General features: G+C 43.5%; 1 protein-coding gene across 1 annotated transcript in view; it reads left to right on the top strand.

Annotated features, from left to right (window-relative positions):
- The window catches only part of PSMF1 (proteasome inhibitor subunit 1), a 30,548-nt gene extending 15,691 nt beyond the window's left edge, over positions 1–14,857 (top strand). Inside the window, 4 exon segments of the mRNA XM_081289395.1 lie at positions 2,633–2,818; positions 13,848–13,901; positions 14,681–14,718; positions 14,721–14,857. Of these exon segments, the coding sequence (XP_081145521.1) occupies positions 2,633–2,818; positions 13,848–13,901; positions 14,681–14,718; positions 14,721–14,842 (400 nt within the window). The 3' untranslated portion in view covers positions 14,843–14,857.
- Positions 14,858–15,075: the final 218 nt, after the last annotated feature.

Raw genomic sequence — 15,075 nt, forward strand, 5'->3', positions numbered from 1 at the left:
TATTACAGATAGAAGTGCTGTGAGCATTCCTGCCCAAGCTTATGGGTAGTGGTAAGTTTCGTTTCTCTGGGATAAATGCCCAAGAGAACAATGATAATCTCATGTTCAGTTTTATAAGAGATAGTCAAAATCTTTGTTCCAGAGCGTCTGTTCCATTTTGTACCCACCACTGGTGTGCACGTGATGCACATCTTTGCATCTTTGCCAGCATTTGGTTATATGTGATTATTCTGATAGATGTGCAGTGTCTTATAAAGTGTAAGGTGTCTTACAGAGGTTTTAATTTGCAATTTTTTTGGTAGATTTTGTTGGGAATTTCAAGGTAGACTGTTATGTCATAGGCAAATAGAGACTGTTTTATTCCTCACTTTCTAATCTTTAGGTGTCTTCTTTTTCTTGCCTTATTGAAGTGCCTGTATTATGGTACACAAGTTGGTGAGAGAACGTCTTCCCTTGTTCCCAACACTAGGGGCAAGGTGTTCAGTTCTCCACCAGTAGGTGTCTTGGTAGCTGTGAGTGTTTTTTTGATGCTCTTTATTAAACTGAGGAAGTTTTCCTCTGTTCTTAGTTCCCTCCTTCCCTAATTTGTTGAGGTGTTTTTTTTTTTTTTTTAATCATGAATGGATTTATCTTGTTGGGTTTTGTTTGTTTGTTTGCTTTTGGTACCAGGGGTTGAACCCAGACATGTTTAACCACTGAACCACATTGCTAGCCTTTTTTATTTTGTATTTTGAGACAGGATCTTGCTAAGTTGCTGAAGCTGGCCTTAAACTTGTGATCCTCCTGCCTCAGCCTCCCAAGTCACTGGGATTACAGACGTGCGCCATCACACCCAGCTATCCTATCAGTTAGTGTCCACTGTTCTTTCTGTACAATAGACATGATCATATGAATTTTATAGTTTATTGATATGGTAGATTACATGGATTAATTTGTGATTATTAGAGTATCCTTGCAAACCTAGAATAAATTCTATGGTATATAATTTTTAGATTTTTTGAATTTAGTTGATTAATGTTTTGTTTGGGGGGGGTTGCTTCTAAGTTCATAGGTGATGCTAGTCTGTAGGGATTTTTTTTTTTTTGTACTTTGTCTGATTTTGATATTCGACTAATACTGACTTATAAACTGACTTTGGAAGTGATCTCTCTTCTTATATTTTCTGGGAGCAACAGTAAAATTGGTGTTAATTCTTATTTAAATACTTAGTAGACTTAAAAGTAATCATCTACCACTGAAGATTTGGGGGAAGGGCTTGCTTAAGTATGAATTCAGTTACTCTAAGAGAACTATTTAGATTATATATTTCAGAAATGTTTTAGTTATAGTTTAGGAAGAATCAGTTATTCTAAGTTGTTGGATTAAGTTTTTCTAAGCATTCACTTATCCTTTCAGTGGTTACAGATCTTTTATAATATTCCGTTTCATTCTTGACTTAGTGTATCTTATCTTTTTTTGTTTGTCAATTTTAATAGAAGTTTGTCGATGTTATTCATTTTTTGAAGGCCCAGCTTTTTGTTTCATTAATTTTCTCTTATTGTTTTCCTGTTTTCAATGTTACTGATTTCTTACTTTCTTATTTCTTTACCTCTGCTTGCTTTGGGTTTAATTTGCTTTCCTCTTTCTAGGTTCTTCTTTGTGTGTGTGTGTGTTGGGGGGGGGGGGTGCTGGAGATTGAACCCAGGGCCTTGTGCATGCAAGGCAAGCACTCTACCAACTGAGCTATCTCCCCAGCCCGTTTTCCAGGTTCTTGAGGTCAGAATTTTGGTTATCGATCTGAATGAAGCCTTTCCTGTTTTCCGATGCACGCACTGAATGTGATCGTTTCCTCTCAGCAGTCCTTAGCTAGACCCCACGTTTTAATACGTTGTTCTCATTCTAATTCGGTATGGTATAATTTTTTTCAGGACTTCTTTTTTGATCCTTGGATTATATAGAAGTGTGCTTTTTTAATGTCCCTGTATTTAAAGACTTCCTTTTTGTTGCATTGCTAATGGGACTCCGTATGGTCAGGGAACACATTCTGTGTGATTTCAGTTATGTGCTTTGCCCTGTGGCCCAGACCGTGGCTCGTGGTAAAATCCCAGGAGACTGGAGTCCCAGCCTGCCCAGCGCCTCAGACGCACCCCGTTGCTTGTCTCTCAGGCAGAAAAAGGAGCCCCAGGCAGGAAGGGACAGAAGATAGGACCAGCCTTCTCAGTGACCCCCAGTTCCTGATAGCAGTGGGCCCTGAGCCCACAGAGCCCTGCCTGCCCAGATCAGGAACTGGTTCACCCTTCCATGACCCTTCCCATGACACGGGGTGATGAACACACAATGAGGCTGCAGGAGGGGTGGGGTGCAGGCAGAGGCAGCCAGTCCAGGCCCTGTGCCCCCACACCCTCACCTCTTTCTAATGGGGTGGTAAGCGAGGAGGGGCAACTCAGATGCCTAAGAAGCTTAGGCCCAGATCTCGGAGACAGCGCCAGGCTGTTGCCCCCCTCACCCAGGTCCGCCGGACGGCCCGATCCCACCACTGCAGACAGCCCAAGGGCCATCACGGCCACCGCCCCCGCCGCCGCTGCCAGAACACGGCATGCAGGGTTGCCAGAGGACTGCGAGAAGCTACTGACTCCTCATCTCCTTCCCGCAGGACCTATAAGAACAGTGAGGAGCTCCGGTCTCGGATCCTGTCTGGAATCATCTCACCCATCCATGAGCAGTGGGACAAGGCTAGTGTGAGCAGTCCCCATCGGGAATTTCCCCCTGCCACAGCCAGAGAGGTGGACCCCCTCCGGATTCCCTCTCACCATCCGCACACCAGCCGGCAGCCTCCCTGGTGAGTAAAGTCCCCTACAGGTGGCCCCTGCCTCTGCTGCAGGATCCGGCCATCCTCCCCAGCCGGCCGCTCTGCCGCCTCCCTGGCCTCCAAGTGTTTTCAATAGAACTGCCCAAGTCTTGGTGTATCCTGGCAGAAAAGGGAGACACAGGTGGTTCTGAAGGCTGCGTGGTCTCCTCTCCAGAGGCCGCGCACAGCCTGCAGTCTGCCCCGGGTCATTTCTCTGGGGCTTGCGTGCAGCAGTCGAGGGTACTGCCCAGGCGTTGAGTCAGCTGTTCATTCCAGAGCTCTTGGTACAGGGCCCGGGCCAGGCTTTTTGGCAAAATGCAAAGATGTAGAAGGACTTTTGGAAAGGGGATGCATTCCAGTGTTCCTTGTGTTTCATTTTGTCTTGACCTCTCCGACAACTTAGAAGCTTTCCAAAACAGCATGCTGCATGAGGGAGCCGCATCCAGGGTCTCTGCAGGTTAGGGTGGCAGCATTAGATGCAGGCTTCTGCTCTGAAGAAGGCAGCAGACCAGGGACCTTAGTCTCTAGCTGAGCACTTCCCAGTCTGGAGCCCACGCTGAGGTAGTAAGGCTGGGGTTGACAGGGTAGAAGGGACAGTTGCCTGTGGGGCTTGTAAGTGCTCGATAAATGTGAACTGCCATTGCTTTTTTACTCTGATTTGCAATTATATACCTTGATTTAAGTAATAGGAGATAAGCCTGTTTGGCAAACATCTTTGAAAATATTAGGTCCTGTTGTGAGAGTGGAGAACAATAAGGAGTGATTGAAAAAGTTAGGAAGGGTGTATCTGATGTAACCTCCTATTTCACAGAAGGGAACAGAAGTAAGACCTGCCTAAGGTCACCAGCCATTCATAAAGAGGCAGAGCTGGGCCTCCAGATGTCCTCACTCCCTATGATGTGCTCTGGGCTGTGATCTAATTAGAGTACGGTGGCAAGATTTAAGAAAATAATCCCCAGAGAGCAGTTGAGGGGGAAGATTTTTAGACCTGAAGTAAAAATTTTTAGACTCTGAGCAGCCATCGAGGTGTATCCCTGGCCAGTGCACTGACACACCTACATTCTACCTGTCTCACACCTGGAAACCTCTAAATGCAAACCCAAGTTGGGTGTCTGCCCTAACATTAGATAGAGACGTCTGTCTTCCAGAGTGTGGGTGCGCTGTGTCTGGAGCCTGTCGAGGGAGCCTGGTCTGCCACTGGGTTTGTGTCCTGCTGCTATTAGATGCTGGGTGCTTCTGGGTTAGAAGTACAGCTGGAGAGGAAGGGCCACTGGAGTGGGGAATTGGGCGTTGATGGCAGGTCTGTCCCTCTCCCAAGTGCTCTAGGAAAGACGCGCAAAGACTGTCTATCAGGAAAGGACTTGGTTTGGTTTTTCTATCTAAGCCTAACTTTTTTTTTTTAAAGAGAGAGTGAAAGAGGAGAGAGAGAGAGAGAGAGTTTTTTAATATTTATTATTTTTTAGTTCTCGGCGGACACAACATCTTTGTTGGTATGTGGTACTGAGGATCGAACCCGGGCCGCACGCATGCCAGGCGAGCGTGCTACCGCTTGAGCCACATCCCCAGCCCTAAGCCTAACTTTTTATTCTTGTCATTTTAAGTCTCACCCACTTCCCTTTGCTCATCTGTCCTCAGATAGTCAGGAAACTGCCCAAATCTTGTCCCTTGTTTTGTTTTGTTTTTTTTTTCCTAATATTTTCTTAGTTGTAGTTGGACACAGTATCTTTTATTTATTTATTTTTATGTGGTGCTGAGGATCAGCACCAGGACCTCTCACCTGCGAGGCAGGCACTCTGCTCCTGAGCCCCAGCCCATAGTCCCTTGTTTTGAAAAACCAGTTTTTCCTGAGCTTAGCCAGCTTCACTAAAAATACACTTTTAGATATAAAACTCTTGTTTATGTGATTCTAAATTCACTATTAATCTCAGTCTTTACATGTGATTTTTGAATGTTCCCAAGAGTTTGTTTTTTAATATTTATAATCCATTTACTAAAATGCTAAACATATCTTTTTAGTATCTGATATTTGATTATTATTTTTCTTCTTTTGTCTGACCTCCATGGGGTATTTCAAGCATTTGTAATTTCTTATTGTAAATAGTGTGTGTGTGTGTGTGTGTGTGTGTGTGTGTGTGTGTGTGTTTCCTTACACTTTTTTTTTCTTATACTTCCCTTACCCTTGAGTTGTACCCACTTTGCTGGTGGATCGCAAACTTTTTGGTCTCAAGAATGCTCTTGCACTCTCAAAAACTTACTGGAGCCCCCAAAGAGCTCTTATGGATGTCTACCAACACTTACTGCATTAGAAATCACAACTCAAACTTTAAAAATACCCAGTTACTCATGCATTTAAAAATAGCAACCCATTTTATGTTAGCCTAAATAACAAACTTTGATGAAAATATCTTTTCAAAACAAAAAAAAATAGTGAGTAGAGTAATATAGTTTTGCATTTTTAAAAATTTCTTTAATATCTGACTTAGTAGAAGATAGCTAGATTCAGTTTGTCTGTCTGGTGCTGGGGTGGAACCCAGGCCCTCCTGCATTCTGAGCACATGCTCTACCCCTGAGCTACACCCCAGCTGGATTCTCGCTTGTGCCTGTGAAATTCAATCTTTAGGGGACTTGTTTTTATTAAAGCTTTACACAGGTATTTTATTGGAAAAAAGAGTAGTTTAATAACTTTTTCAAATATTCTTTGTGTGTCTATTCTTCTTTGCTATTACACAAAACTTAACAACTGATAATTTCTTGAAGGGTTGGTGGCGTGGAATCTGAATCCATATCTGTGAACTTTGCATACATCTGTTACATTAAAATCTACTGTGGATCCTGTTTTTTGAATGGATCCCCTCCCTATGCATGATATTGGAAGATCAGGTTATTTGGCCATTTGGAAAATATCGATTAACAGATATGGTAAAAGAATGATACATTTTGTTTTATAATATGCCAAAATCACTTTCATTGGTAATTCTCATCAGAATACTAGAATGCCATCAAGCTCATGTTGGAAACAAATTTCCAAATTGACTATTTTTTGCTTAAAGTTTTGAATTTTATCATCGACTACAAATACTGTTCCTTGTTTTCCTTGAAGTAAAAGGATACTTTTTAAAAAAATATTTTTAGTTGTAGATGGACATAATACCTTTATTTTGTTTAGTTTTGTTGTTGTTGTTGTTTGTTTGTTTGTTTAATATTGTTCTGGGGATCAAACCCAGTGCCTTGTGCATGCTAGGCAAGCACTCTATCACTGAGCCACAACCCCAGCCCAGTAACAGGGCACTTTGTTTTGGAGAAAATATCGACTGCCAAGTCAAGTAATCATGGTTTGTCATTCTTTCTAGTAGAAACAGTTTTCCTTGCACAAATGGGCAGTTCAGGTAAAAACTTAAACAACTGCATGAGCACTTTTTTTTCCAAGATAACTATATGCAATAGAAGTCCTGTGTGCATACAGTATTTCCCATATCATCACACAATATTAAAAAGACAAGTACTAAAAAATTGAGATTGAAATTTTTAAAAAATTGACGTTTACTCATCTGTCCAGGAAGCGAGGGGGCTATGTGAGGGAGGCATGTGGCCACTAGGTGGCGCTACTGCTTTGGTTCATGCTGAGGCCTTAGCTGCTCACCCACCCCGGCTTCTGCACCCTCAGCGCAGATGGCAACACAGTGCAAAAAGCCAAAGGCTTCTAAGATAAAGTAGAGGCCAGAGGTCTTTTTTAATATATATAATATATAATTCAATCTTTTGTCAATTTTCTCTGTTGGTTCACCTGGCATTTTATGACTTGCAGGCATTCCTTATATATTCTGAACTTTGCCAGATATTTATATTATGAATCTCCCTTCCCGCTGTGGCTTGTCTTTCTACTCCATGCATGGTGGGTTTTTTATTAAAACATTCTTGATTTTTAATAGAATCTAGCTTATCAGTCTTTCCCTATACAGTTGGTAATTGTTTTCATTTGTTTAAGAAATATCATATATTTTCTTTAAGAAGTTTGTCATTTTACCTTTTTAGATCTTCAATCCACTTAGAATAAATTTTTATATGCAGGACAGAATTCATAGTTTTCCATATTGGTAGCCAGTTCATTCAGTACCATATTTTGAAAAGAATATCTTCTGCGTATGCCACCTGAATAATTTTCATTTTTTACTTGTGAAACTATTATTACTTATTCCTAAATTTTACACTCTTTTTCTCTTGAAGTCAAATAATCTTGAACCTTATAGTTCTTCCCCATGGACAGCAAAGTGAGTTCAATAATATTTCTATATGTCGTGTTTAATTATTGAGCACTACCTGTTCTCGACAACCTTCTAGGCATTTCATCCACGTGTTCTTATTTAATATCTCAACACCTCCATCAGATCAGTAAGAGCTATCTCCATTTTACACGCAAGAAAGCTGAGGTTCCTATACAGTTAGCTTCATCACATCCAGTAAGAAGCAAAAGTTGTGTTATAATAATAGTAGAATATTGGCACTACTTCTTGACTGCTTTGTGATGTAGCAGGCAGGGTGCTGCAATAAACATTTTCTTTTAATGTCTGTGACAGTCCTGAGAAATAGACAATATTATCTGTATTTTATGGAAGAAAAGACTAGGCCTTGGAGATCTTGTGACTTCCATGGGGTCATAGAGCTGTTAATTGGTGAAGCCAGAATTGGAATTGAGGCTAACTAAAGCCTTTGCTTTTCCCCCCAAGTCATTTTGTTTAAGTGCCCCTCATGTGTCCCTAGGCACGGAATACACGATGAGATATGGCCCAACCTTCAAGGAGTTTCCATTAGATTAGGGCTAATTGCCTTTTTAGGTCCAGATCATAAGTCTTTTTTAAAAACAGTGACAGAAATATGTCTGAGATGTACTTAAATTCAGAGAAGAGCAATTAGCCTGAAGTGGGACAGGATAGAAGGAAAGACTTCACAGAGATGATGCCTAAGCCAAACTTTAAAAGACCAATAAAAAACATTATGACATTGGGGAATTGGCTTTTATGGCCAAGGGAAGAGTGGGTACCAGATTGTCTCAATGAAATGAAAATGAGAAATGAAATGTACGTTGGCGGGCAGGGTGGGGGTCACTTGTACCAGCATGTGAAGGAAAAAAAGGCAAATAAAGACAGGACCCGACTCCAGGGGCAGTGTGTGCTGTGGGGCCGATTTGATCCTTGGGTGATCCTTGGGAGCCATCAGAATGTTTTGAAAAACGACCCGGTTGGGACCCCCAGATTTTTTTTCTCTGAAGGAATCCAATAGGATTGTGACAGTTAACATGCTAACATGATTAATATTAAATGAGTCCTAACTGTGTCCAGGAGTTACATTAAGTGTAAAATACATGTAAATGTAGTCTCTCTTAATCCTAGTAACAAGACAAGGAGGCAGCTGCTGTCCTTATCCTCATTTCCTAGAAAAGAAAACTGAGCACAAGAGGTTGATCAGCTTGCCCAAAGCAATGCAGCTTGTGAGCATTAGAGCTGGATTCAGCCTTAGTGTTTCCTCCTCCTGACATGTGTGTCAGCACTTTCAGAAGAGATGATGATCATGGCTTTAATTTTTCAACAAAGGAAGAGAAAGTCCAAGTGGCTGGAGCCCAGTACACCATTGGGTAGAGGGAGGAGATGCCACAGTGGTGTTGGCGCAGGCCAGTTGCATAGAGCCTTGTGGCCAAGGTCAGGGGCAGTGGGAAGCCACTGGGGGTTCTGTCAAGGAAGGGGACTTTGTATTATTCACATTTAAAATTTTTAAAAATCCCCTTGGAAAAGTACCAAAAGACAACAGAGAGGAAGGCGCTCAGAACGAACTCCTGGCCTTCCTTGCAAACTGTCCATAAGCGGATCTGATCCTGAAACAGTGTGTCAAACACTTCCAGGCTAGAGCCTCAGGAGAGCCCACCGTCCAGGTCCCCGACTGACCCCCCGATAGCACATACATGGCACAGATCTTAGTAGTACCACAAAGGCTTTAAAAACAGAACTGACGTTGAAACCAGAAGCTGGAGCCCAAATGCAACTGGGTTAATTGCCTGCTAAAATAAAAATACCAAGATTCTCCCTTAGTTTCATAGCAAAATGTTCACCATGTCTGGGATAAAGTCCAAAATTACTGGGCGTAAAAGAACCAAGAAAATTTCAGCTCACAAAAAGGCAGTCAACAGATGCCAATACCAAGATGACACACGTTAGAATTATTTGACAAAGACTTTAAAGCAGCTATTATAAAAATACTACAAGATGGGAAGGTACATAGTCTTGAAATGAATGATGGATAGGAAGACAAAGGCAAATAGAAGATATAAAGAAGAATGAAATGGGCATTTTAGGACTGAAAAATACAACAAAATTACTCCATTGTTGGATGAATCGATTTGACTTGAGTCTGTTATTTAAAGATGGAGCAGTAAAAACTACAGAACTGAACAACAGAGAGAAAAATGTTAAAAAGTCTGGGAAAACCTGTGAGACAGTTATAAAAGGTCTCACGTTAGGGCCATTAGAGTCCTAGAAGGAGCGCAGAAAGAGTGCAGCAGAGAGAAATATATAAAGAAAATCATGGCTGACAACCTCCACTTAGCAAAGGAAATCAACCAATGATCTAAAAAGCTTGGCAAATTATAAGTAGGATAAAGCTGAAGAAGTCCATGCCTAGGATGTCACATGTCACAGACTGCGGAAAAGTAAAGGCAAATACCTTGAACACAACTAGAGAAAACCAGTATATTACTCACAGGAAATAAGAATTTGATTATTAATTTCTTATCAGAAACCATGGAGATTACAAAAAGTAAAACAATATTCTTACAGTGTTGAGAAAAAACAAATTGTTAATCCAGAATTCGATGTCCATTGTGACTAGTTTACCTTCATTTCTGAAGGATATTAAGATTGTCTCAATGAAATGAAAATGAGAACAAAAAGAATTGTAAAGGGAAACTCTTCAGACAGAAAGAAATGGCACTGGATGGAAACAGGCCATCAGAAATAAAGCCAGAGCAATAGAAACGGAAAATAACTGGGTGATATAATAGAATGTTCTCTTGAGCTCTCTAAGGTGTGTTCTATAGTTGAAAGCAAACATTAATGATACTCTGGGATAGGGTTTTCAGAGTAATATAGTATATGACAACGGTGAGATAGAGATGGCAAATGGAGGCTGTGTGTCCTGGTGAAGTTTCTGCATTCCACTTGAAATGGTAAGATGTTATTTTTAAGTATACTGTGAAAAGTTATGTATATTGAAATCTTTCTGAGAAACCACTAAAAAAAAGAACTGCACAAAAAGAAATAGTCGAGGGGCTGGGGCTCAGTGGTTGAGTGCTCGCCTAGCATGTGTGAGGCACTGGGTTTGATCCTCAGCACACATAAAAATAAACAAAATAAAGATATTGTGTCCATCTACAACTAAAACAAAATTTTAAAAAATAGTCAAAACAAATTAAACTGAAGTAATTACAAGAAAGAGGAAATGGGAGTATAAAGGGAACAATTGGAAAAATAATAATAATATGCTAAATCTAAATCTGAACATAATAGTAATTACATGAAGGATAACTAGTCTCAACACACCCCATTAAAAGATTTTGGGCTTTTGAGGTGGGCAGTTCTAGGGTGAATCCTATGTGCCATTTACTAGTATCTGTGGCCTTATGCAGGAAACCTGGCCCCTCTGAGCTTCATGTATAAAATACAGAAAATAACTAGGTTCAGTCAGGGCTGCAGTGAGGACGGGACTGTGTGTACGGGGAACTTGGCACATTGGTTTGTTTCAAAAGTAGCAGAGATGCATATTTGCACAGATGCAGAGTATCTTTGGAAGAACATACAAGAAACTGGTATTGTCTGGGTGGGCTGGGGTACAAGAGTAGGAGGGAGAATTTTAGTTATTAGAGATCCATGATCTCTTGTCCACAATTTTGAAATCAAAAAAGCTCTTAAAACCAAAAGTTTATTTTGCCTGGTATCAAAACTTTTTGATGGGGCTGGGGTTGTGGTTCAGTGGTAGAGCACTCGCCTAGCATGCATGAGGCACTGGGTTTGATTTTCAGTACCATATAATATAAAATAAAGATATTGCGTCCACCTAAAAAACTAAAAAATAAATATTAAAAAAAAAACCCTTACCGATGGCAAAACCTAACCTGAAGTGGATGAAATTCTTTATATCTCCAGTAATCCCACTTAAATGTGAATATTCATTCATTCATTTTGGAGAAATATTAGCATATTGGTTACAGGGCCCTTCTTAGAAGTAATAAACAAAATATGACCTTTCCACAATACAGGGAAAAATTCTGAATTTCAAAACATCTGACCCAAAATGATGAACCTTTGTATCCTCCTTTTTTATTCATGAATTTTGACACTGGGGAATGCATTACCTATTTAGAAAACTGAATCTGAACAATCCATCTTTCAGAAACTAAATTTTAAAAAACTAACACAGGGTCTGACACAAGCTCACAGTAAATAGCAGGACTGCTATTAGCCCATCCTCATAGGCCTTTCCCGCCAACCAGAAACCGAGGCTCACTGTCATGGCGGCCTCTTATGCACTGCTAGATTTTGTATTTTAAAGATGAGAGGCAGAGGTTTTGTGACAAGCTTCTGCTGGCCAAACCCAAAGTCCAGAACATACTTCTTGCTCCCAGTCCCTAGTCCTTTCAGCTGAACTTTCATGCCCCAGGGAGGCTTATTCTTTTGATATAAAAGGGCTGCTCCTTGGGAGGGAATCCTGTGTCTTCCAGATCACCCTCCACCCATTCCCTGAGGAGAGGGGCCGCTTTGGCAGCCAGGACATCCTGCCCCAGAGGACCCCGCCATTCCTCAGTGGCTAGTTTCCTCAGTCCTTCAGTTGATTTCCAGAGCCAGGGATTGAGCTCAAGGACCATATACCAAAAAAAAAAAAAAAAGGAGAGAGAAAATTTAAATCCCTAGAATCTCAATCAGCACACCTAGAACCAAGATTTGGCCAAAAGAGCTGTGGAGAGGAAGAGGGATCCTGGGTGCCATTTATTTCCAATGGGTTCTAAGCATACGCACCGTTGAGTTCCCAGAAGTGTGCATGTGTTGCAGTGAGACTGTTGTGAACAGAATATGCTGTGACAATTTTGAGTGCGCAGATGGCTGCAGTGGGCCTCGTGGTGCCCCTCCAGCCTTCCTTGTTGTGTTTCTGCGTTTTTCATTCTCTGTGGTCAGAGAAAAATGAAAATGGCTTCCTATTTCAGAAACAGTCAGACTCTTTCCCCAGGCATTTTAACAACCATCCAGAGCCCTGTGTCTGCTGCCCTGTAGGGGGCACTTTGTGGAGCTAGATAAGATGCTTGCTGCCCACAGGCACCACCTGGCCTGTCCCCAGAGAGGCCCATGATGTTGGAGGCCACTAGAAACCACTTCCGGCTCCATGAGCCCTGGCTGGCGGGCAGTAACCTGGGTCAGGAAGGGTTCCTTTCCTTGGAATCCTGGCCCTGTTCCACCCAGACTTCCATATCCTCTCCAGCCCTCTGGTGGAGCTGACTGGAGAAGCACTTATTTTGGATTTCTTCTCTAGTTAGTGGCTTCTTACCTGTAAGCTTAGATTAGCTGCTGTTCAGCAAGCTTTCCAGTTCTGGCAGGAACCCACTGGCCCCAGAGTGTCAGATTTGTATTGCTCACCAGGGCTCTGAGCAGACTCCAAAGCACGCATTTTAAAATACTAAACCTTCTTTTGTTTTATTACATTCATCTTCATATCCTTTATGGGAAATATAAAGAAAAAAACCCCAGAGCGACTGCCACTGGTCACACTTGCAGCACGCTCCTTTCTAGTTTTATTCACACCTGTCGTCCCCTCCCTGCCCCCACACACTTTTCTCAGTTGTTCCCTGGATGATCTCTGCCCCCCACACTTGGGCCTCGAGCATGAGCATTTTCTACATAATTTTTAAAGCATTCTGGGAACATTGTTTCTCTTATTTCCATGGCTGCATATAGGGATAGACGGTGCTGGACCTAACTGGTCCCCAGGGAGGCCGATTCCAGTTTCCCTGATGGAGGTCTTCATGGATGCATTTTAACGGGAATGCTTATTCCTTCCTCAAGGTGGACACCTAGGTGTAAAATTATTGGATCAAAGAATGTGAAGATATGTACGACTATGAAAGAGTGATGCCATTTTGTGTGTGGGTAGAAGAGCTGCGGGGTTGCTCTAAGAAAGTATCCCCTCATTCTGCTCCACTTCGTCATGCACTCTCAGAGAATGAGGAAGTGGGTACCTTGCTTCCTCCAAAGAAGAGGGAGAGGTTTGTAGGCTGTGCTTCTCCTGTGGGGAGGGCGCAGAGCAGGCCCGCAGCACACGGGGCACTGAAGCTCCACACAAGGAGCTCTCCCCACCTGGGAAGCTCTTCAATCTTAACTTTGTGATTTTAGTGTTTGGTTTTTGAGCAATATTTTTCTGTGTAAAAGTTCTTGGTTCTTTATACAAAGTTTAAAAACTTGAAGAAGGTGTGGATAAAATAGTGTATCTGGAGGTCGCCCCTGTTAAAATATATCTTTACCTAGAACTAAGATCCTGGCTGGGTGTGGCAGTGCACACTTATAATCACAGTTATTTGGGAGGCTGGGGCAAGAGGATATCTCAAGTTCAAGGCCAGCTTGGGCAACTTACCGAGACCCTGTCTCAAAATCAAAAGGCTTGGGGTGTAGTTCAATGGTAAAGCACCCTGGGCAGAGTCCTTCAATTCCCAGGATAGCAAAAGGGGGAAAAAAAAATGAACTGGGATCCTCCATGTTGCTGGCTTTTGTTCAGCTCTTCGAACATAATGGTCTTGTGATAATGGTTGGTGTCAACCTGTGCCAGGGACCACTTGGAAATATCTCGTCTTGTGGTCTTATGCAGCTGTCCGCCCCTGTCCCCTGGGGCTAGGAATTCATTTGCAGACCCAAAAGCATCAGGGTCAAGCCCCTGGGAGCCCAGGCACCTGGCTGATCTGGGACTTGCGCTAATTGTCCCTTGTTTGTTTCAGGTGTGATCCCCTGGGCCCATTTGCTGTCGGGGGAGAAGACCTAGACCCTTTTGGGTGAGTACTGCTCGGGAGGTGGCAGCAGCGTCAGTTGCTCTTGTGGCTTTGAGCCCCAGCTCATCTTCTAATCTTAGAACTTTTTGTCAGTCTCTCCTTCGGGGTGAAGGAGGCAGTTGCTGCCAGGCAGCTGAGAAGGCACTGCCACTGAGGGTGCTTTCCAACCCAGGGCTGCACAGCAGGGCCTGAGTGCCGGAGAGGACGGGGCAAGCCCAGCAGGCAGCTCTTCTGTCCTCTGTCCCCTGCACCTGGTGGGAGACAGTAGCCTTCCTTTAGATGCCAGCTACACAGGGTCTTTCAGATCTGGGTTAAGCACCAGCGGGGCCCAGACCTTAGGTGCTCAGGGCTACGGGGATGGCACCTCCCTGTGGAAGTGAGAAATTGCCCTGTGGCTCTCAGGGACGATGGGGGAAACCCAGCTTGGTGAATCGTCTCGATGCTCCAGTTAGCCCTAGACCTTGGGGAGTGCCTCCCAGAGCCTGTGCAGACAGCTGTGCACCAACTGGCCAGTTCTTCTCCCATTCTCGATCACGGTGACCCCGGGATACAGACAGGCAGGGATAGGGAGCCCTCCGCGTCTTCCTGCACTGTCTCCAGCCCCTCCGCAGGGCAGGGGTGCTCTTTGTGGGCTTGCTTTTGCCTGCTTCCTTCTGACTGGCGCGGCCTGCTGGGGCACCTGGAGTAGACTTCCCAGTCATCCTCGTCCATTCTGGCCCTCCTGGCTCTGTGCCAAGGGCAGTCCCTGCCTCAACTGCTTACCTTTGTCCTTTCTGCCTCAGGTGTCGGAGAGGTGGCATGGTTGTGGATCCCCTGAGATCTGGTTTCCGAGAGCTCTTATTGACCCATCTTCAGGCCTCCCAAACCGTCTTCCTCCAGGCGCTGTGCCCCCAGGAGCTCGCTTTGACCCCTTTGGGCCCATTGGGACCAGCCCATCTGGGTAAGTATGTGCTCAGGTGTGCTGAGAATCGACCTCATGGCAGCTTAGCCCGGCTCAGCATTGCAAGATTGATGCCAGCAGGATTGCCACTACCCCTGCTGCTGCTGCCAGGAGTGTGGGCTCTCCTCCAGGCCCTGCCCGCTGCCTTCCGGGAGCCTCCAGGAGTTACCTTCCCTCTGTGCCTCTGTGCCTCCCTTCCCTCCAGGGAGCCCTCAGAGTGCAGGAGGAACTAACACG

Source organism: Spermophilus citellus (assembly GCF_964194105.1).
Source record: "Spermophilus citellus genome assembly, chromosome: 4".
NCBI classification, from domain to species: Eukaryota; Metazoa; Chordata; class Mammalia; order Rodentia; family Sciuridae; genus Spermophilus; species Spermophilus citellus.